The sequence below is a fragment of the Anas platyrhynchos genome, chromosome 15, assembly GCF_047663525.1.
Source record: "Anas platyrhynchos isolate ZD024472 breed Pekin duck chromosome 15, IASCAAS_PekinDuck_T2T, whole genome shotgun sequence".
Classification (NCBI taxonomy): domain Eukaryota; kingdom Metazoa; phylum Chordata; class Aves; order Anseriformes; family Anatidae; genus Anas; species Anas platyrhynchos.
Genome location: NC_092601.1, coordinates 19337281 through 19361325, shown reverse-complemented (window position 1 = coordinate 19361325; position 24045 = coordinate 19337281). Strand labels below are relative to the sequence as shown.

Sequence of the window (24045 nt, the reverse complement as noted above, 5' to 3'; positions counted from 1 at the left end):
AAAAGGTACTTCCATGGCCACTTTCTCCTTTCCACTTTGAAATTGAAGCATTGTAAAAGAAACGAGAACAAGAGAATTGTTTTACAATTAAATGGAAATACAAATTTGCATAAAACCAAGTCTTACCAGAACCCGAACTGCTCTCCTTGCTAGACATGGCACTTGAAGACAGTAGCTGCTGATGTACCTGTGCTTGCTGGTCTGAACTGCTGCTACTGTTTGGGACATTTTTATTCCACATATTCACATTTTTGTAGTTGTATTTGCTTGGATCACCCCAAGCAGAAGTTCCATCATCAATTTCCATTTTGCGGCGTATTGATTCAGGGGATGGCTCCTCCCAGCCCGTGGGTTCCTCCTCCTTTGCTGGGGCTGGCATCGGTCCGCCCAGCCAGCCTGACCCCGGTGGTTTACTGGTGGCAGATGGCGCTCCCCAGGATCCAACATCTTGTTTGTTCCATTCCGGAGAGTTGACTGGCTTTGACGAATCCCCCCAACCTTGAGGCTGACTGGATTTAGGAGGGTCTCCCCAGCCCTGGTTCTGATTAGACTTTGCAGGCTCATCCCATCCTGAAGAATTATTCGGGTTTGGGTTACTACCTCCCCAAGTAACAGAATTTGATTTACCTGGCTCATTCCAACCAGATACTGATCTGTCACTGTCGCTACCTCCTGAACTAGATTTCTTAGCCTCACCCCAATGGTTACCTCTTGAATTTTCACCCCAGCCATCACTGGCAGAAACTGCCCAACCCTGGCTGGCCTTTTGCCCATCGACCCATCCCTGTTTGATCTTCTGTGTGTCATTCCAAGATGACTTTTCTTCTTTGCCACTTCCCCATGATTGATTGCTCTTGACCATTACTGTAGCAGCAGAATCCTCTTCCCACCCCCCTTGGCTATTTGACCCTTTGGAGTCTCCCCACCTTGTAGCAGACTTTGGATCTCCCCACCCTGATACAGATGAGGTATCATTATTATTAGGGCTAGGTCTATCCACACACCCCCCTGAGCTGGAAGTCTGTGTCACAGAGCCTCCCCAGGCCTCTGTCCCATTGTCAGTTTTTCTTTCACCTCTTGGTGATGTTTCGGTATCCCAGGCAGTGTTCTGTTTGATTGGAGTCTGTCCCCAACCAGAGTTGGAAAGGACACGCGGATCTAAGTCAGTTCTGTTCACTATGCTTTGGAGTAATGCATGCTGGTCAACTTTTCTTCTCTCTCGATTCTGTCCTTCTGTAGTAACTCTATCTTCATGGCATCCAGTGCTCTCCGTACTACCTTCACTGTCCCCCGTACCTGTTTTGGCCCATGAGCTATTCTGCTCGGTTATCTGAGACACAGCAGAACTCTGGCTGTTAAGGTCATCCTCTTCAGTAGATTTCCATCCGTTTGTAAACTTCCTGGTATTTCCATTTACACTTTCATTGGAATGCTGATTACTAGGCAGTTTACTCCATTCACCATTTGAAATGTTAGTGCCAGTGTTTTGTGCAGGGTTGCCCCATCCTCTTCTACTTCCGCCAGCACTTGCACCGTTTCCACTTCCCCATGGCATATTCTGGGAGTTGACTGTCCCTGCTTCCCACACCCCTCCTCCTTTATTCCCATTGATTTGAAAGTTAGTGCTGCCAGGCCCACTAATGCCCGACTGCATTAGAGTTGCATTCACAGTGTCACCATTAGCTTGGCTGTTCGGGCCTGAACATTTGTCTCCAGAGTAATTAGAACCATAGGCACCCCATGTAGTACCATAAGAGCCACCATTTTTCGCCTCACCATTGCTAAGGTGAGAAATGGAAGTGCCATTTGTAACTGGAGAGGCCTGAATCTGAGAATGATTCATTGTGCTCACGCGCCAGGCCCCATGCCCTGTATTATTAGGCAGTTCGTTAATCTGCACTGAACCAGCAGAGTTTGGTAAACTAGAGGTCATAAAGTTAGTAGTGTTATTTGGTCCATTCATTTCAGTGTTAAGGTTTTGAGGTTGCCCACTGAATGAAACCTTCCTTGTACCATTTACTTCAGAATCACAATTTTCCTGAAGGCTTCCCCAGGAACCATGGGCTGAACCACCCACTTTAGAGTTAATACTCTGACTGTTAGATATCTGACCTATGGTACTGCACTGAATATTTGTGCCAGAATTACCACTCCCTACAGACCCTTTCAGGGCATGTCCATTGTTCTCCAATACAGGCCAGGCACCATGGTTGCCATTTGAATTCAAAGTGCTTGGATTTAACCCTCCATTTGATGAAGAGTTTATGGTGCCCCAAGCATTCATTCTATTGTTGCTACTTTCAGATTTGCTGTCAGGAGCATCCACAGAAACTTGACATGTGCTTATTATGGTCCCATGGGATAAACCCCATGGTCCATTAATACTTCCATTGCCCACATTATTGCTGTTGCTACCAACCACAAACTTATTTTGAGAACCATGTCCAATGCCATTTCGAATGCCATCACTTTCACCACCTGTGCTCCCTGAAGCCATTATAACGAGGTTTCTCTCTGACCCAGAGCTAGAGGCAGAGTCAGTGTCCATACATTCTGATGTCAACTCTGGGTCACTGCCAGTGATTGATGGCCATGCTTCTTTGTCAGAGCCGTCTACAATAACTTTATCCCAGTTTGTGCTGGAGTCACTGTTTGAAGAGACTGGTCCCCAGTGAGAATTTTCATAATGGGATCCTAGACCACTGTGGTTCAGATCTAAAGAGAAAAAGGAAAGTCCAAGAACAGTATTATAAATATAGCATTATTACTTCATTGAGCAGAAGACAAAAACTTACAAAGATACTAAGCCAAGAATTACCTTACTTATTTTAACACTAGTTACTGAAGATTACAGAAAAAACTACAGCACAGCTGCTTAGAACATTGCCATACGTATAACCTAGAACAATTTGCACTAGCCACATGAAGCGGCATTTTCTCAAAGCATGGTAACAGTTCTTTTTTTCCCCAGAGAAAGGTTGTTTTTTCTTTTTAATACTCTATATCACCACATAAGATGTTTTATAAAAAAAAACATACATGTTTAAAATCAAAGTGATTCTGAAAGGCAGGAACCTGAACTGGATATTAAACTGACCTAGCAGTAGCAAACACTATGTGCCAATAGCTGGAGAAAAACATTAAAAAGATCTTATATAAGATTTCTTAAATACAAGTTATCTTTCCTCTTTTATACAACAATTGAACACAAAACTCACAAGACCAATCTGAAGCAGATTGGTGCAGCAGATCTGTGCAGCAGCACAGATTAAGTGTAGTAGCTGAACTACTGCTTCATTTTCATTTATGTAAGAATTACTGTTTCTTATTCAATTAATAGGCTGATTACATCCAGTAATAAGGAAGAAATGCATCTCAATTCACTTACAAACTTTTCATGGTTAAATACATACACCATGAAGTATTTGCTATAAAATTAAGTGCTGCAAATTTTCAAATTTCATTTCCTATTTCTAACGCTTTATCGAAGAGATTTTTTTTTTCCAAATTGTTAGATCAAAACACAGATGCAGCAGAAGATGAAACTATGAAAGTATGAAGCATGTGGGAAAACAGTAATGAAGAAGGCAACAGAACACGAATAAAAAACCTGTTAGTGCAATTTTTTGTTTTAGTATTTCCCCTGAACTGAAAGAACAGTAGCAAGTCACACTTGGCTGCCCATTAAAACATGGTGTCTTGATTTTTAATAATAAAGACATTTACTTTTCTCAGTAATGTTTCCCCTTAAAAAAAAAAAAAAAAAAGAGGTTTTGTGCTCCTATTCATTCTTATTTAATTACTGGATTTGCATAGCACACGCCTCACATCTGACTGGAAAAGGCTGTGGTGACATCAGCTGAATACCTTTATGAAGTTGTACCTGTCCGTGCTCACAGATAGAGCTCACAGTAACTAAATACCCCAATTCCACATCCTTATTCTTCTCAAAAGCTGTTTACACAACATTTAGGGACTGGCTGCTTTTAAAATACAATGCTAATTTATAAGCCTCACGTGTCTCCAAGAAACACATTTTAATTGTGAAGTCTGAAGGGAAGCTGGCAGCCTCTCCAGTTTCTCCCTTCTGCTACCGGGAACGCCAGCTCTGCACAACAACTTCTGAAGCCCCCAAATGCCGATGTGCCCCAATCCCCTATGTACAAGTAGTAACAGGTAACTGAGCGTCAGCTACTCCAATAGAGTCCGAACTGCCACATACTTAAAGGTTAGAACATACAAGATGCGATTTTGGCAATAGCTCAGCTGTAAAACAGATCACACATATAAAGATCATTTGGCATGAGCCAGCTCTCTGTACTCTGACTCCACCACCAAAAGGGCAGATGCAGTTTATCACATCTCAATATGACTGATGGATTTGAAGAAAAGTGCAAGCGATGTAGCTTTATAGAGATCTTGATTCAGTGCTTCTGCCTCAAAAAGACTGAGACAGCTGAGAGAATTACATCCAGGATGAAAGAAGCTCAAGAAAGTCTAAACAATCAGAAAAGTTTCATGTGATAATTACAGCATGAGAAACAAGGATGCTGGCAAAAGAATTTAGAATAGAGAAGTGGAAAAAGATCCATGGCAGGCAGAAATAGGGCTGTAGTGGTTAGAAATGACTGGCAGCTCCATAGTCTCAAGAAGAGAACCATACTGAATCACAGAATCACAGAATTTCTAGGTTGGAAGAGACCTCAAGATCATCGAGTCCAACCTCTGATCCTCTGATACAGCATCCTTGGGAGAACTCGAAGACATTCATTCCGGTGAGCACAATCTAGAACCTGCCCACTAACACGGCACTAAAACCGCTGCAGTATCTGAGCAGCTGCCCAGTGAAATCCAAGATTTCAAATTCTCAATGATATTTTATAAAATGACATTTAACCTACATTAAAAAAAAATAGGCAGAGTTCTCTGCATTCTCATGAACAAGAGAAGCAACAGTATTAAAAACTGTCCTAACAAGACTAAAACCTTTATTGCATAAGCATTACCCCCATAATCAATGAAGAACAGCATGAAAGTACACAGAGGGCAAGCAAGCCACAGTGAAACGGCAAACAAACCCTAATTTGCACAGCAAGAGAATACATAGAAAGAAAACTTGTATTTATTAAAATTCTATTATACTAATTTAGATGCAATGAACAGTGTTAATGAGCACAGTACAAACACTGGATAATTATTAATTTCTAGTCATCCAGACTCTTATCCTATTACCTATAAAAACCACCTCGACTAACAATCTTTTTCCTGGACACCAGGATGTATTGGTGATTTCTCACAAGACACGGTTCAGAAATGTTCCTAATTCAAATCTCCACAACCACAAACTCCTGAGACAAAATATACAAATACTGACCAAGCAAGCTATTATTTCTGAATTTTCGTATCTGACAGATACCACCAAAAAAACAACACCTCAAAGCTGAAAAAATAGTTGATGACACCATCACACTACTTAAACTAAGCAGCAGGACTGAGAAGCCTAAGTTAAGAAATGCCTGTGTTCGGCTCCCTTCCTCCCTCTGTCTCCTTCTCCAGCCACAGAATTTAGTGGCGCACACAGTACCTCAATACTACACCTTCCCAAATACTGTACTTTTTGTCCTTACAAAAAGACGGATTCGAGTAAACAAGCTAAAAAGCACGTTTGTTATGAAGGGACAAAACCAAAGCCAAAGGGCTGCCTCCCTGTATTGGTTAATTTCAGGTATCAGCTGCTCTGTGGTATGGATAAAGGTCCCCAAGTCTGTCTGTGCCTTTTTAAAGTACTCAACCCAAGAACCAGAAGATGTAAGTGCTGCCTCTGAAATAGGTTCTGAACCGCTGAGGCAGGGCAGGAGAGCCTGCAGCTAACCCAGGGTGATGGGTGGCTCCCCGCGACACCCTGGGCTCTGCACCCTCTGCACCAGCACAGCCCTTGGCCCTTCCCCACGCTGGGCCCAGTGCCCGCACAGCACCGCCGTGAGCTGCAGCTCTCCACTGAGAATAATTCACCCTCAGGTGGGTCTGCCAGCACACCGCAAAGCTGAACCGACTCACGGAGGGGATGAACGTGGCAGGAGGGAGGAGAGGGCAGGGATGAGCACTGCTGTTTGCGGCAACCCGGACACGCAGTGGGAGACGCTGGGGAGGTTGTGGGCTGCAGACAGCCTGAGCAAAGCACCCTGCAGCCACCACCTGCATTACCCCCGGGGCTTTCACAGGGCACAGCCCCGAGTCCTCACGTAGCACACTTGTTCCAAAGCATTACAGAAAAACAAACGGGCGTTCTTTGGTCTCATCTAGCACACCAGGCACACAGCTCCGTGCCCCGGGTACATGCAACTCCTGCATAAACTTGGCGTTCACAATCAGAAGGCCCCCAGACTGGGATTGTGATCGCTTATTTCCTCCCCAGTGCTGTGAAACGCCTGATATAAAATTCAAGCTTACACAGATTATTCACTTTAATAACATCCAGATGCAATTCGGCATGTAAGCATAAAGGTTAAAAAAAAAGGACAATATTTTAGAGCTAAGCTGCCACATAGTCTAGGCTTCAAACTTTTTTTGGTATGAATTCTGACATTTCAGAAAATTAAAAATGTTTATCTAAGTGTAACATGATATGGCACACAGAGTATACTAAAGTCAGACATTTGCACGACACATGCTATTGAAAGACATAAGCCAAAGAATCAAAAAAAATCAGAGACATAACTGCGTGAAACATGTGACTACTACAAACACACAGTGTGAAAAAGGTGAGATTGAAATAGCTGTGCATCACCTGACTGGTTAGGGGAGTGGCTCACCAAGTCCCGAATGGGAGGCATGCCTACAAAAAAAAAAAAGCAAGACAATTACAGGAGTGTTACTTAAGTAAACTAGGCTTTTGAGATCAGTCCCCAGACCACTTGCTTTTAAGTCATTTATTAGCACCCCCTTTTCAGAAAAATACCTCTCCTGAGAGCTCTCTCTCAATCTGATTAACAGTGCTAGTGTCAAGCAAGCCCTGAGCCACCCTGCCTACAGCTCTGAACACAGCAGAAGAGGCTGATAGCAAATCTAACTTCCTGCGTGCAGGCCTCGTGTTACTCTTTTTGCTCATTTGTTTTCAGCAATTTTGCTGCTTTTACAAAACATTTCCACTACTAGCTAGATTTTATATACTTGGCATTTAATTAGCCAATTAAAAATGCCCTTAATTTTAAAAGTTTGATTTATATAAAGGAAAGGAAGGATCTATAGTCACTGAAACCAAAACTCATTGTTTTTCAACTGCATTAGTCTAGAATTTCAGAGGTAAGCCCTGAAACTCGAGCGAGTTCATATCACTTCTTTGAACAGTACACTTTTTCCACCTGTAAGTCATCATTTGGCTACTTGATTTAGCAAACAAATAACTAAGTATAACCCAACTTCGATTTAAGCTATGCAAGTCCATTACAAACTTACATTCACCACTTTCATAGCTTCTTCCTTTTAAGTGCCCTACAGGCAGCATACGAAATCAAATTTAACATTTCACATCCACACATTTTACAGGTGTAGATCATAATTGTTACATTTAAGGCAACGTTTCCTACATTAAGTCAACCTCTATCCCTACACACTCCAAATCCCAACTGCTCACCTCTTCCTTCACTGCTTCAATAAGCATGGAAAAAAAAACCACCAACAAAACCCCTTAAGTTACACAAAGATTTTTATTTTTTTTTCCAAAGGCTCCAGTTGCAACTGCTCAACTGCAAGATGCATAAGAATAAAGGAAGAGTGACTCATGTCAATGAAGGAATCAAAACAACTCAACGACTGGACAAAAGCCAGGATCCTGACGGCTCTCTTGTGTTTTCTTATATCCCACATTTGTAAGTAATTACTGCTAGCAAATATTTTAGTTCACTATATAAATCATTGTATTGTGGAATAACCACCTGGCTGTTCAGATGTGTTACAAAGCATAAGGGCAAACAAGCACACCAAGGTAGCATTCAAGACCTTCCTTTCATGTAAAGTTTACACGTGGGAAGAAAATTTCAGTAAAGCAAACACCTGAATTTGGTATGAAAATGTTCTGGTGAAGAGCTCCTTATGCAGATTTCTTAAAATAACCACACTGGGACAAGACTATCTCCTTCCATGAGCTTCACACTGAAGATGATTGCCCACATGAAATACAAAGAGGTATTTTTTTTTGCCCATTAAACAAACTGTAAAGTTTGTAGCACTCATGTTCCCTGGCTTTTGTAAAGCACCTACCCGACATTATAACCACGGCTGGAACTCAGGAGATCCTACTCCAGGGTGTGTCAGAGAATGGCAGACAAACAACTGGAGCCTTTACTGATTTCAGCAATTCAGTCCAACATTTTGAAGCTACAGTATTTCTTTTAGCCCTAAAATACATATCGATTCTAATATCCATTAAATAATACTTTAAAAGCCACAAACCTAATCATCTTCAAAGACATACTGTTAATCATAGAATCATTAAGGTTGGGAGAGACCTTCAAGTTCATCTGGTCCAACCATCCCCCTACCACCAATGTCACCCACTAAACCACGTCCCTAAGCACCAGGTCCAACCTTTCCTTGAATGCCCCTGGGGATGCCCCCACTTCTCTGGGCAACCCGTCCCAATGCCTGACTGCTTTTTCTGAGCAGAAATGTCTCCTCGTTTCCAACCTGCATCTCCCCTGGCACAACCTGAGGCCGTTTCCTCATGTCCTAAAGACATTAAGACATGTCCTTAAGGTATAAAACGTGTTAACCCAAATGGCCTGTACATGGATGTTCTTCAAATTGAATGGATCTAAGGATGTGTCACGTTTCATGAGATTTTTTTATAACTTGAGGTAACAAGGACAGCACCTTGAAGCTGCTGCTGAAAGCTAAAAGAGGAACTGTGGAGAACGAGCAGGGCTAAGGAAAGCAACAACATATTTCCTTTCAGTTACAGATATCAAAACATATTAAGGTAGTCTTGCATGCTGCTGGACTATGGTCACCTCAACACTGTTTCACAATCAATTCATTAGACAAGATTCTGAAACCATTACAGAATATTTCCCTTCAGTCATCTTCCCCACACATCTCAACGTACTAACCTTCCGAACATCCACAGCAGACATTATTCCTCATTATAGCAGAGGAAAGAACTTGCAGGCACACAGATATATGGCACAGAAAGAAGTAAGAAATAGGCCTCCCCGTCCTACACTTGTCGAATTCGACCAACCCACCCTGCACATGCAGGAGGTGCCCTGAGAACAGCACACAGAACAGGATCTGCCATCGCAGTGACTGACAGGACCCTACAAATATTACAATACAACTTCCGTAAGACATGAAAGCGATTTGGCCAGCCTGCCTCTCTCCTAAAAAGACTCTTATAACCTTTTAGTTACCAGTTGGACACACAGATCTATTATCCAAATAATTAACTTATTATTCAAAGAGCAGAAGTACTGCCAGTAGAGCAGCTGCCCCTCAGACACTCAATACATCACCGCACAGGAACATATCGACATCTCCTAGCCTAAAGGCTGCCCAGCCACAATAGCGCAAAATTGAGCAAATCTGGGAAGAATGCGATACACAAATGGGAATCCAACTAATTAGATACCAGGCTGCGGTTCACAAGAGAAGTTAAATGGAGGAAAGTATAGTAAAAAAATCCTCTGGATGCAATTGAGAAGTTTAAAAGGCTCTATAAAGAGTTATGCTTTATAAAATGAGTTTACACAGGAACTTCTCTTTAAATCACTACTTGCTACCATACAATTTGACCAGCAGAGGACACATTCTGGAGAAAAAGTTTCATCTTAAAAAGACAGCAAGAACATGAATGGGTGTTTGAAAACCTAACTATAGACAGGAATAAAATTACACATGAAAAAAAAAAAAGCTTCTAAAATTATAAAACTCTTTACCATTCCGAGAATTAATCAGCACATAATAGAAACAATACTAATGGAAAGCAACATCAGAAACATTCTTTAAGGGGCACACAGACTAAATGTTTTCCATGCTTTGATATTAATCCTCATTTCAAATACTGCTTCTTCAAGATTCTGCAATCTCAACAGCTCAAAATTTAACTAAAACTTGAAGCATTACATTTCTTTTCCACAATTTTGTTTTTGGTAACTGGTGTGGCTAGAAGTCACATTTTTTGTCACGTGCAAAACACTAACTTGGAGAAATACTGGGTATTTAGTAAGGTTTCAAAAGAAATTATCCGTGGGAACAAGTGTTGTACTGTCACAAGGAAAACTCTGACCTAATAACAAAAAGCAGTTTTGATATTCTAAACAAGTTGCATCCTATTTATATCTCTAAATATATGTAAGTCCTGAGATGCCATTCAGAATGCTCTAGAAATAAGAAGGACCCTGAGATGTTTATCAAAACTGAACACGTTCTCTGTACCATACTTGGATTAATTATTATGATAAAGAATGGAAATTCAGGACATAAAGCAGTCATCACCTTGGCTTCAACATCAGCTCAAATTGTACGCCATTGGCAGCAACAGGCAACTAAGCTGTGTTAAGTTTCAGACAAACCTGCAAAAAGATGTCTGAGGTCATCCTATAATGTTTAATATTAAGCTACAACACAGGAGAACATCTCAGTGTGCTATGCCTTGCATTTGAAGTTTAAATAATATACACATTAATAATTGGATTTAAACGATTCAACTTTAATTAAAAGGAAAACAAGGTACCTCTCCCTCACCTGGCTGTTTTTTGCTGCTGTTCGGCACTTCTCCGTTGATCACTGGCTGTTTATTTGTGACAGTGCTGCCTCCTGACTGGCCGTTTAATACTTTAGGAGTAGATCCCAGGTTTGCAGCTATAACTGGTAACTGCTGACCTCGTTTCAGAAGCTGTTTCTGTTCCTGGTGTCGAAATCGCGGTGGTACTTCACGAGGAGGGTATCGAGGCAAGGTCTGCTGCTGCTGATTGTTGGCTGTGGCCCGCTTGGCATTATTATTAGTGCTGGTTACTGTGGAAGTGCCGTTAGAGGTGACAGGCTGAGGCTGGCTTACACTTGTCTTTGTTTGTTCTGGCACTATCCCCACCCCCAGGAAAAAGAAAATTGGACAAAGTTATTCATCAGAACAAGATCTTAAAAAACTGAAGATTAAGTAGATAATCTTAGACGTATTTATGTTTTATGTAATGGCTTTTTTTTTTCTCTGATTAGAGGTTTTAATGAGAATGAGTTACAACTACGTTATCCCATAGTCACACAGCTTTAATACTTCAATAGCACAGATCTGGAAGTAACCGTGTCTCGCTCTTACTTCTGACAAAGGTAAAGGATGCTACTACTATCAAGCTTTCTATAGTGTTTTTTCTGACAAGTCAGCGCTGTATCAGATCATTTAGGAATTTAAACCTTACTTTAAAATATTAAAAAAAAAATAATCTTACTCTCATGGGAAACTTGAAAGTGTTCACAAAAAGAACAAGAGGTGAACAGGACATCCAGAACGCACTGTTAAGGCTTGCTTGTGTTAGCAACCCTAACCCCCCCAGGGAAACACGGGAATATCTCCAGTCAGATCTGTTGCCAGCAGAGAGCTCTGCCAGTGCAGGTAGCAGCCACAAACGGCTTGGTGACTCTATGGCCACGCTGCTCAGGCACAGGACACCCAACTCCAGCCCCAAAGGGCCTTTCAGAGCATGGACAGCATGCCTGCTTTACGGCACGATGATGGCTGAACAATTTGCCAAAGTCACCCGTGAGTGAACACACCAAACACAGGTGCTAGTTAAAGAGAAAACCTCAACTCAGCACCCCAACTCCAGCCAGAAGCTGGGTGTTGGAGGGAAGCAGGACCCGGCTGCAGCCGGCACATGCCACAGCCCCGCCACCTCCACCGCCCCAGCTCTCCCTGCTTCACAGCCGACTGGAGAAGGACAGAATTAAGGAGAGGAATGGCCAGGACATAAGTCAATTTAATGTACAGACTACAGGGGGCAGAAGGTATTCACAAGCTATTAGATAAATTGGAGTTGATAAGAAGTGCTAGCGCTGTATCTGACAATATAGGTTGGTACTTGTATTGAAAAAATGATAACTCCGGCTCCTTGCACAGTGCTTCAGATGAACGTAGCATGACAACAAATTATGTTTAAAACTTTTTTTTGTTTTTAATACAAGTTTTAAACAACCATATTACAACTGACTACTTACATTTCCTGGTTTAAAAATAACTACCAGAACTGAAAATAACAGTTATTGTGTTTTTTTTCCTGTTGTTGTTTGGCCACTTCAGTGAATATCTAAGAATCCGTGAACAGCTCAATACATAAGCAGCTATCACATTTTTGTGGTCTAGGTACTACAAGCTTTGAAACGAAAAAGTTTTCTTCGCATACCACAATCTGTGCAACTACTGGCCAGGTCTCAGCCTTTTGATCTCCCAATCCTCCTCCTGCTGCAGCCGATTCCTGCTGGTTACCGTGGTTCTTTACAGGTCTTTGCTGTTTAAAGCACGGTTCAAGGCTACACCTGAGGTGTGCTGACAGTGATACACAAAACAGCCACTTTCTGCAGCCAGCATAATGTTACCAAGTCAATAAAGTAGTCAAACAATAAGGGCACCACTTAGGGACACAGTTGTTTGTTTTTTTGTGTTTTTTTTTTTTTTTTTTTTTTTTTTTTAGCCCTTTGTACTCTCTATTTAAGACTTTTTTTTTTTGCTGTCAACTTAAGTGGAAAGCGCACTATACCTTGAAGAGATTTTTAACACCACATACAATACCCTAAAACACAGCCAATGAAAGATTCACTTTTCTTACCATAGTTCTTTTATTCGTATAGTTACTCCTCCCAGCTAAAGCAAAATCATTTATACACGACATTCTGCGATCCACGCAGTTGGAAGCGGCATATTTAGGGCAGTACTGCCGCGCAGCAACATCAATACTTCACTTTCCTAACGAATGCTACTTCAAATGCTTCTTATAACAAAATCCAGTGGACTTTCAGATAATTGAATCATTTTTCAGCTATAAAAGGGTGCAAAAAGTAAATAAGCTACTTTCTGCCAAGCCATCCCCTAAGCTACAACATGAACAAGAACTCACAAACGGTTTAAGAAAATTATGTTTCTCTCCTATTCTGTGAATTTGTTTCCTTGGCAAACATGGTCTTCTATGGACTATGACCGGCAAATTACACAGAAAATCTTACCAGATACTACAGTTACACTAACAAAGATAGGCAGAGATTATATCCGTATGTCAATTTCAAACTGGAATTAATCAGCAGTGCTGTTCGGTGCCACAGAATTACTTCGCCTTGGGTTCCCCAAGTATTCCAGAGTAAGTTTAAAGCTGCACAATTTATCCTGCCCAACATTTTCTGGTCCACAACTTCTCAGAAGATTAAAATGATAGATTAATATTCCAATATTGCCACAATAAATTCCAAGACACTTTAATCCTTATCTTAATATTTGTGTCTTATAAAGAAGTCGCTTGTTTAATAAAAATTGTTTTGTACAACACTATTTTATTCTGAGCCACATTAAAGCAGAAAGGTAACGTTATTAACAGACAATCACAGTTAATTTACTTGACTAACAACAGCAATTTTACAGAAATGAATATTAAAAATGACAGATTTTTATAAAGAACAAACCTGCTGAAAACCCACAGAGCAGGGGATGGTGAAGTTACAGTTTACAGAGAGATTCCAAAGAAAGACGCTTCCAACTTGTGTTGCTTTCCCACTCTGCAGATTTCATTAGAAAATGGAGGAGAAGCATGGTGTCATTTTACTGCTACAGGAGTGCTGCCTGCCAACTCCTCCTGGAGTAGGGGCCCAGTGACTTAAACTCCCCCTCCAATAAAAAAAATGGCAGCTGTCTGAATAACTTTAGTGCAGATGGAAAACAGTTTCTCACTCGCACAAAATCAGCTTACAAAGATCAAATCGCCTCCTAAACCACACAAAGAACAGCACCAGGCTGTCATTTAAACGTTTCTTCTCGCTGCTGCTTAAGCTGACCTCTTAAAAATGTATTGTAATACACTCTCCCCGCATGTCATGCCCCAAAGAGTTGTCAGTGCTGGAATGCTGAAGGGCAAACAGAGGAAGTCTGGCTTTCAAGCTGACACACGTAAGATGTAGTGCTAGAATTTTCGCTGTGGAAAAATGGCCGCAGCTGTAAGCTCAGCTAGCTGATCTGGAAAATATCTAACTGTTTGCCAATTCATTAACCCCTGAAGATCCGCACAAAGGTAAACTATGAGCCGTTTACAGGGGTGGTTTTAACAACAAGCCTTTATTATCCTGCTCATTTTTACTATTTATTTTCAATACCTAAAAGCTAACGTAACAGTTTTCCCGATCAGGTAAAGCGCTCTCAGGCAGACAAAAAAAGCCCCGAACCCAACAAAAACAGAAGGCTTGGTGTGTTCGGGCAATTCTGCTTCACGGAGAAGAAAATGAATAAGAAGTTTCCATGGTGGGAAATATGAGTCAAAGATTTCAATTCCACACCCAGCTATTTTTAAAAGCACTTTCTGTTTCAGTGTTGATTCAAAGTTTATTCTGTTCTGCAATACGAGCAGTACTTCGTGCCCGCGCCTTCTACAGAGCAGGGCAGTTCAGGACTAAGACTGACAGATGTTTTCAGTTCTAGCTTGTACTGTTTTGCAAAGCACAAAGCATTCAGAACTAACCACAACACCGGCATTTGCATAAACATTAGCCTTCAGTTTTTAGGAATTATTTCACTAGGTTATTACATCCATAATTAAAGTCCAGATCTAAAAAAAGATTCTATCTCGCAGTGAAATCTCACATTCTATAGGAGCACATCACGATTACTCAAGTGAGTATTAAAACAAAACTCAAGTATTCTTCTTAAGTAGCATTTAGTTTAGTGCTTGGCTCATCATTAGCTACCCACGGCTACAGCACGGTTTGAAGATTCCTGTTTTAGGAGGAATCCAGGGCAAATAGACTGATTTGTCCGTCCTTAATAGTACTGACATTAAACACAACAAAAATACATGTTTTGTGAAAGCAGAAGGAATACAACAACAGTTGTTGAGAACACTAGAATAGTCAAGTAAGTACTTTCAAGTGATATTTTTTTCTAAAAATACCTGGGACGAGAGTACTTGGAGGACACTTGTTGGTATTAGAATTTGTTATGCTTGCTGCTGCACAAATACAGAAACCTTCCCAAATAGTGCTTTCATCTCTAATGCCTATGAATGTCTTCCTCCCTCTTTTAATAAAACCAGATGTATAAAACTAGACAGGTTAGAATATTTGAGATCCACAGGAATGAAATACATGCATTCTTAATGGCAATACTACAGCATTAAAATGCTACTTTTAGCAAAATAGTTTATATTGGCATTTTCTTCATTACTTTCATTCTCCATCCTGAACGTGATGAAGAAATCAGCAGCATTAAGACTTCCTTTCAAGGGAGGTTATAATTTACATGCATGCTGATAGCTACTGCAGCTGGTACAACAACAATTTCTACCTTAGCTAAAAAAAACATTTTGGAAACATCCAAGTTATGGGTAGAAATAAAGAAATAACCTTTCTACCCACCCCGCCCCCCACTTAACCAGCTACTTTTCTAAAAGAAAGAACATAATTCTGAATTATTTAGAGATCCTATACTCTTGTATTTTATCTTCAGCTCACGCACAAAATAAATTATTTAAGACACTAACGCGATGGAAACTTGGAAACTAATGAAACATTAATTTGCATCCTGAATACAAGTAGACAAAACTGTTGAAACAATAAAAGAGCCATGTGCAACTCTGCAACACGTTCTGTGCCTACAGGAACCGCTACAAAAAGCTGCATGTCTGTATCCCATGTTGTCCCACTTCTTCAGCAGGACAGCCAGCTGGGGCTCCTGCGGCAACTCTAAATTCCTGCTAAACTTGCTGAAATACCTTGTTTAATAACCAGGTAACATTAAGGTTGGAACTCAGTACTTCCATTCAGTAAATAACACTAGGCCTCCAAAGGGAAAATGGAAAAGTAAGATTAGTCTGTCCTTCATAAGAAAGACATTTTCTTTTGATTTGAAGATTACCATCAAGTAGCCTACTGAGCAGAATTACTACCCTCCCTTCCTTGTGCTATTTTTAGCCATTTGCTTTTTGCAGCCTTGTCCTTAATGTGACACACGGATGCCAACACAGCTTAAGTACGTAGGTCAGATGTTCATTCAAAAAATGTACATTATTATTTAAAGGAAAGCATTGTATCATTTTCCTTCACTGTTTTTTTGGTCAGTTTATTACTTCAGAATAAAAACAAATAGTTTCACAACTCTTTACAACTGGTTATTATCTTAGAAGCTTTATGGCAGGCATATAGAGAAGAAAGCAAATACTTAACCTGCAACTCAAATGCAATTTCATACTCTGCTTGAAAAAGGGCACTTCAGCAAACACTTTTCACTTTTTCTTTTATTATGATCTCCAGCACTTTCATCAGGTATTCAGTCCTGTGCTCAGAGCCAAATATAGACTGCCCAGCCGATTTCAGTGCCCAGGGCCAGGTGCTGCCGTCAGCCCAGCGAAACCTCCAGCCCGCCTCACGCGCTGAGCTTCAGCTGCCATCACCGACCTCTGCTGCAGGAGCAGCGCGCTGACGTTCACACGCAGCCGCCGCCATCCAGCAGCTCTGCCACAAGCTATCAATATTCCAAAAGCCAAAACATGAGCTTCCTTGAAGCAGCACGTAAAGGGGCTTACTAACACACAGAACACAGACGGCTCTCATTCTGTCCATGGAGCCTTGTCACACCCCGAAAACCTATTGGTTCTACACAACCTGGTGTTTCTTTTGAACACGTACAAGCAGAGTACACATCACACTTAAGGAAACCAGACATAAACGCCTCTCCTAATACCTTGTAATTGGTACCGCAGTACTCAGCAGGAGCAGCAGTGCATTTTTTATGTGAAGAGTCTGCCTCCTCCATTTCAACCCCATGCTAACTAGCACGCTTCTTCAAACACTGCCTTCCAAACGGACACTTTCATTCGCTTCTTTGACTCTTCTCAAGCACAGTATGTCCTGTACTATTTTACTACCTTCATGCCAGAACAGCACTTCAAAGACGTTTTTGATTTTTCCAACAATAATTGCATCTCTGCTAAGCAGGGTGTCCAATCTCCTGTTTCTACCATTGCTCAAGTTATTAAATTAAACCTGATGTTCCCCAAAAAACAGTGATTCAGCAAGCACTCCACATGACCACTTATACGATTATTATCCACTTTCCAGCCAACTTAAAAAGTGAAAAGAATTTTTCCTCCACTTACAGAAGGAATGGAGAATTTATAAAACCCACAAACACGGAGAGTAACTGCAGTACTCCCAGCCTGCCACTAACATCCTAATGACAGCTTTTAAGATAGCCGTCATGATCATTCTAATCACGATGAACTCTCCACGCACAGTAAGTAGTTAAAATTGATGGTGATAGACATCTCAATCACTTGTCTATCAAGTGTTCCTGACCCCAGTTACACTTAGGATATTTGGAAAGCAAGTTTCAAACCGGTCCATTAGGTGGATCTCTAAGTGGTCACATCAGAAGTGCAAGAGCACTTGTGCACTTTTCAAACATAGCAAAAAGGGAAAAGAAAAAAAGCAAACAAAGATAAGATCTGAAAGTATTACATACATGCCTAGTGCCGTATTAAGTAATTAAGAATGGAAAATAGGATAAACAGAACGCTCCAACCCCTGGAAAAAAATGCTATCCTTTACTCTTCTAATCTTTTATGGTAACTGTTCGAAATAGTGCAACTGAAGTTTCAAAGATCCTTATTTTTCAGTAGCTTTCAGCTGACCCATGTGATTCAACATATTTAAAAATGCAGAAACAATACACAGAACAGAAAGAACTCTAAAGTAACTTACCTTTGATTTTTTGTTCAATGGCCTAGAACAAGAAAGAAGAAGTGTCAGTGATTTGTGCAGATAAGAGCAAAAGCCACATGTGCTCGTGCCACTTTATAAAGCGACATTAGCTTTTGACTTTCTTCTTTTAAAATTTTTTAAGTTATTTAATTATCTACATCAGAACCTTATACTTCTTTCTAACCAACCCATGCCTATTATTCCTTATGCCTAGAAAGCTGTTAAAATGTTACAGAAGACAAAATTAATTTGAAAGATAAGCATATGAAACGGACTAAATTAAACTTGCAAATTAACCTGTTTGAAGTGAGTTAAAAACTGTGCCTGGAAGCAAGGAAGCTCCACCACTTCTACTGCAGAATACGGCAGGGGAAGAAAGGGGAGGGACATAGAAATCTAAAGGAGGTAAGAAAGAAAGTAAATGCAAGAGCTTTAAGTCTTTCATTTCCACAATTCAATTGTTACTCCTGTGACACAGGCAAGATGAGAGATATTCGAATGTGGTTTTATCCTGAGATAAAAATGGGGATAGCAACGTTCATTGTTGCATCTCAACTGCATGGTTTTGACTAGAACAGACAGTGAAACTGGCTTCATAAAGGACCTCTCAGAAGCACAAATCAGAATTCTTCCCATCTGAAATGGGAGTGTTCTTAGTTATCACTTCTAAAATACACTAATGCAAAAGCGAAGTGAGATTTAATCTGATAGGGTCACTTTGGTAGCTGTATACAACCTCTTTTAATTAGGGTATTGCATATATTCACATGGTGCAATAAAGTAATTTGCAGTAATACTTAAACTAAGATTATCTATAATTAAAACCTTGAGAGAAAAAGAGAGTGCATATGTACACCAAAAAAATTATTGATCCACTGATCCATTGGCTGCTTACACGAGGGCATCAAAAAACCCACATCATGTTCATTTTCAGTTTGCTTACTTACCCTTTTTACCCTGACTCCAATATCACTGCTCCTCAGCCTCATTTTCCAGAATTTGACATACTTGGGGCTACTACCTAATGCCACAACTTTTCATTATGCTTTAAAAAAATCTAGTTTAAAAAATATTTGGAAGACTTGGGAGGTTTTGTATGCACTCTGAATGCCAGGATATTTCATGCACAACATCTGGCTTGGAACCAAGTGCTCAAAACAGTTATATACAGTCAAAAAAAGGTAGATGGAATACAATCACATCCCATGAAAGCTTCTCAGCATCAGGGTGCAAGCACCACTAAACAGAACATAAGTTCTCTAAGTTGAGCGTCACACCTCCGCGATAGCTGCTGTTCTCCTACAATCCCTGCCTTTTATTTCCAATTATTAAAAAACCACAGTATATACAAAAACAAGCATTAGCTGTTCGTTCTCCAGTGTCATTGGATGATGCATGGATAGGTGCTTAAGTTTTTCCTAGCAAGCCTAAGATTGGTAATACTAAATAGCACGTTTTGAAGAGATTAAGCAGAAAAAGTTAGATTACAAAACAAAAAGGGCAAGTTTGATCAATTTGAAATTACTCACAAATAAGAAATAGCAGATAGGCACCCCTCAAAAAAACAAAACAAAAAAAACCAAACAGAACATTTGTGAGCTACGTCATGTTTTTCATTTAAATCTAGAATCAAGCTACATCTGTAATAGACTTTTTTAAAAACAAACAAACAACAACAAACATCTTAATTAACTGGCAGTTGTTTGTTGCTGTGGTTTTTCAGAGATTAATTTTCTTAATCTACATCAAGTTTAGGCTTCTCCAGGAATGCACATGAGCATCCTTGTGGCCACCTACTGCTTCTCCGATAGAAGCCTCTTGAAATTTCTGATGCATCAAGCCCAAGCACTTGATATTCTGTTACTTGGAGAATACAGCAAATAAACAAAGCCATGCAGCTTAACAACAGGCCATCATGTGCTATATGGAAGGAGAAAGCAAAAGCAAAACATTCAATTTCAGGTAAATGTTTGGTGTCTTCACTTTCAAAATATATTTTTGCTTTTAATTCTTCCAAAAATACACTCAAACATGCCTTTCCGACTCCCAAGAATACTAAACTTGGGGAGAAGAGAACCCCAAAGAAACATTTATTTGAAAGACTTAAATTCTACAAGTAAACCAACGCCTTTCTCATGAAAATTTTCATTTAAATTCTGTGCCTGGTCACAAGAATTCCAAGAGAATGAATTACTAATTTACAACTGAGGTCCAAAAATTATTATGCAGCATTGCTGTCAGCTGCTGAAAAGATTACGGAACCTCATTCTGAAATACCAGGAAACACCATCTTTTCCAGAAGGATCCTTTCTGTACAAATTTACTTAGATTTGTCGTAAGATTAGACATGCCAAATTTTCTACAGGTGCACAACGAACACCTTTGTTTAGGCTAACAAACGGGGAGCACTGATACTGAGGAAGTTTCCAAACTTCAAGTGGACTTAACTGGCAATCGGGAAGAAGAACGGTCATCTCAGGAGACTATTTAATCTCTAAAGAACCTGTACACAAAGCCCAATCAGAGGCTCTATATGTCAGTCACCATTACATAACTGACAGTAGACACAAATCGTAAAAACTGAAATTAAAAAGAAAACACTTGTGTAACAACAGATGTAACAATATTCACCAGTGATGAAAAGAAGTAATCCACAAGCACTTTTTTTTAATGCCCAACATACCTTTTTTTGAGCAGCTTCCTTCTTCTTCTTGTCTTCTTTTCTCTTTTTCCTTTCTTCCATCAACTGTTCTTCCTCTTCTTGCACTAAATCCCTGAACCATACAGTTTGTAATTAACTCTCCCAAAATACAATCTGTACACACTTAGATTCATTTTAGAACAATTATTTCACAGTGACCCAAAAGGAACTGGGGAATTTTACTTCTAATTGGATAATATTTCTATAGGGACTATGTATTTTCACTGCAAATTGCAAGTGAAAAAACTTTAAGAGCAGATGCAGTGCCAAGACACGTATAATATTTTCCTTTTATAAAACATGCAATGAAGGCTAAGGCATTAATTCCATTCAAAAGCCACTGTCGATTCAGATGCTATTTAAGCTCTACCTGCTACTGCGAATTAGAATGACTCTGAGCTCTCCCACATCACGTTTGCCTACAGCCTGGCACGGTCAGCGCTGGCCGGGCACAGTGTGGCTGCGCGCATCCCCTGGATCAGTGCTGGTTCCTACACAGCCACCGAGCTAAGGCAGGAATCTGCACCAGCTCGCCGATCTTAAATGCCACCTCTGCCAAGGAACATCCAATGCAGGCATTTTCCTGCCAGAACAGTGAGATAACACAGCCGGCCGTGTGTGCGTGCAGATGCTCCTGCTGACAAAGGATGCATGAACAAGCAGAACAAACTGAAGAGCTTGGTCGAACCTGGGCTTTTGATGGGAGTGCCATTTTAGAGCACCTTAAATTAGTGAGAAAACTAACTTGTAACAGGTTTTATGTTTGTCATTAAATTAAATTCACTTAATATACAGTTTTACATGCTAAAACAGAAGGCTTCACTACAACACTACTTCACAGGGTATGCTGCAGGCTTTCAAAAACAGACTATCAAAGAAAATACAAGAAGGGAGAACAAAGCAGAAAGCAGGACAGGTATACAAGCATGTAAATATGAGAGAGGGAGCCTACAAATACTCAACTACTTCAAAGTTTGTGATTCAGACAGTAAATATTTTTTATTTACTAGAAAACCTACTTGCAAGACCCCTTCACCACTTCAGGGTCAGGAATGTTTACAAGTTCAAAAGCTTTGAAGCTTTTGGCCCACACACCCTGACCATACAGGCAGGTCACAGCTAAGAAGAAGTGGAGAATGTTTTTCTAGTTGTCATCCTGAAGCACATCTGTGCTACCCCAAACACCTCTGATATCCTGAATCTTACCAGCAGCTCCAATGCACACCCACCCTCTAACTGAGGAAATCATGTCCCTCAAATCTAATTTCTATGCACTTTGAATGGGGCATGGGAATAAACTGCACAGATGTTGACAAAGTAAAGCAAGAAGACACCACATTTACTCTCTGAACACACTTCAGAGATTAGGAGAAGTCCTGTTTATAAAGTAATGTTTCATAAGCAACCAGCTTGCTCCCAGATCTGTCCACACTTTCTATTCCATCAGCTGCAGTGCGAGAGGTGCTCAGATCCCAACTGCCATGGAGATCACTGGGCAGTAAAAGGGAACAGACTCCCAGCTGTTACTGCAGCAAAGGAGAAAGCCGAGACAACTAAGGGAAGGGTTACAGAATTTACACCCCGGTTGGTGACAACTGGTCTTGTTGGCATTTATCTCCGAAGTTCAGCTTTGAACATAAAAACAGTTGTGATTTTTTTGTTTTATCTTTGCCACGCATTTCACACTCTAGGCAAGGCAAAACAGGAGAAAATATTTTCTTACACACTTACTTTGAATATATTAAAATCTCCTTTAAAAAGTCAGCCTCATTCAATGATGTGGATACAAATTTACTCATCTTAATAAAGACAACCTTACTTATACAAAACTTTGGGGGGAAAAAAACTAAAAATGTCATTAAGTCAATACGTGGTTTACTTTTGCCTAGAAACACTTGGCTCCTTTTTAACCCCAGGTTACCTACAACTACAAAACTGTGGCTTAAAATACGATAGTTAGATATAAAAAACAGAAGTGATGCAACTGAATACAGTAAGATACAGGATATGTAAGAAGCATCAAATCTTTCATTACTTCTTTAGCTATACAAATAATTGGTTAATTCTCCATTTGATGCAGCTCAAGTCACGTTCAAAATGAGTCGAGGTATCAGTTATTATTATTATTATTTTTTTTTAATCAACATGGCAACCAGAATTTACTAGTCCCATTGTGGCAAATTCATGTAACTTCCTCACTTTTTAAGCAGACAAACCAGTATTCTTATGCCACCTGCCTCTCATGGTAGATGGTGCCAACACAACTAATACCAAACAACAGCTCATCAGGTTATTCATTGCAATTCTTACATTTAGCATTCTGCATAATACTGCCAGCCTTCTGGAAGAGGTGAGCATCACATCATCGCTGCCCATTTGATTTCTACCTTTAAGCTGTAAGACTGTTTTACTGTCCCATTGTGAGATTCTTCAGCTAAACGTTAAAAGTGGTTCTGGTCCCAGTGGGGAGGATGCCGTAATAATGATACCTACACTTAAATCTCCAAGCTTGGGGGCATTTGGCTATTATTATTATTTTCAAACAAGAAGAGATACAATACAATAATGCTTTCATATGACATCAGGGAATAAAAAAGGCTGCAATACTTTAAGTATTTACAGGGCACAGAAACTTCTGAGCCTATTAACGTTACCCAAGATACAACCATAAGATCATTTTTCGCATGCGCTAACTGAAACACTTTACCCAAATCTATTTCTTCCAGTACACTCAGACAACAGCTATACTTTGTTTAGTTTGTAAAAATGTATCTGCAGAGTAGGAAGATTTGTATTCACAAAATTAACAAGTATCTTTTTGTTGTTGTTTTTGTTAATTTTTACTTAATTACAAATTTTTTACTTTTCTGACTTCTCCCTGTAAACAAACTCTTTGGAGCATGACTACATGTATCTGAATAGCAACTAATAAAAACAGAAACCAGTTTTCATTCCTATTTGCCAAGATCTTTGTTCTCACTGCAAATCTGATTTCATCCTCCACTTGTTTCTTTCCCCAGTGGTCCCTTCTGGTGGGATATCACTGATCTGTTGCACAGCCACCACTCTTTTTCTCCTCTAACAGCTCTAGGGTGACTGTTACTTACAAGTACTAATGAACTTTCCTTGCATGGGTTAAACAAACCAGCCTGGCAGCACAGGTAGACCTGTAGCATGCTTTGCCAATGAATAGCCAACTGATACCAGTATTCCTCCTACCACCACTCTAAAAAGCTTCTCCAGACCAAGATCTATCCTTTAAAATTTTCTGATGACAGCAAGCAACAGTCGCTTCTTTTTAATAAATCATTGCTTCTGATGTGCTGAGATATGCAAACTAACTGAATGTTCTTTCTGGGATCCCTCTGTATTTCAGTTGTAGGCCCTGTGGTTATTCCACGTTT

General features: G+C 40.1%; 1 protein-coding gene across 10 annotated transcripts in view; it reads right to left on the bottom strand.

Annotated features, from left to right (window-relative positions):
* TNRC6A (trinucleotide repeat containing adaptor 6A) overlaps window positions 1-24045 on the bottom strand; it is an 80542-nt gene that overhangs the window by 16569 nt on the left and 39928 nt on the right. For 7 of the 10 annotated variants that reach the window (XM_072024039.1, XM_072024033.1, XM_038186692.2 and 4 more), the window contains 5 exons: window positions 20624-20714; window positions 17941-17962; window positions 10741-11076; window positions 6788-6835; window positions 127-2715 (listed from right to left, as the gene is read on the bottom strand). In XM_072024039.1, the coding sequence (XP_071880140.1) occupies window positions 127-2715; window positions 6788-6835; window positions 10741-11076; window positions 17941-17962; window positions 20624-20683 (3055 nt within the window). In that variant the 5' untranslated portion in view covers window positions 20684-20714. The remainder of the gene's footprint in view (window positions 1-126; window positions 2716-6787; window positions 6836-10740; window positions 11077-17940; window positions 17963-20623; window positions 20715-24045) is intronic. The other 3 variants (XM_072024034.1, XM_038186693.2, XM_038186697.2) reach the window with 1 other exon arrangement.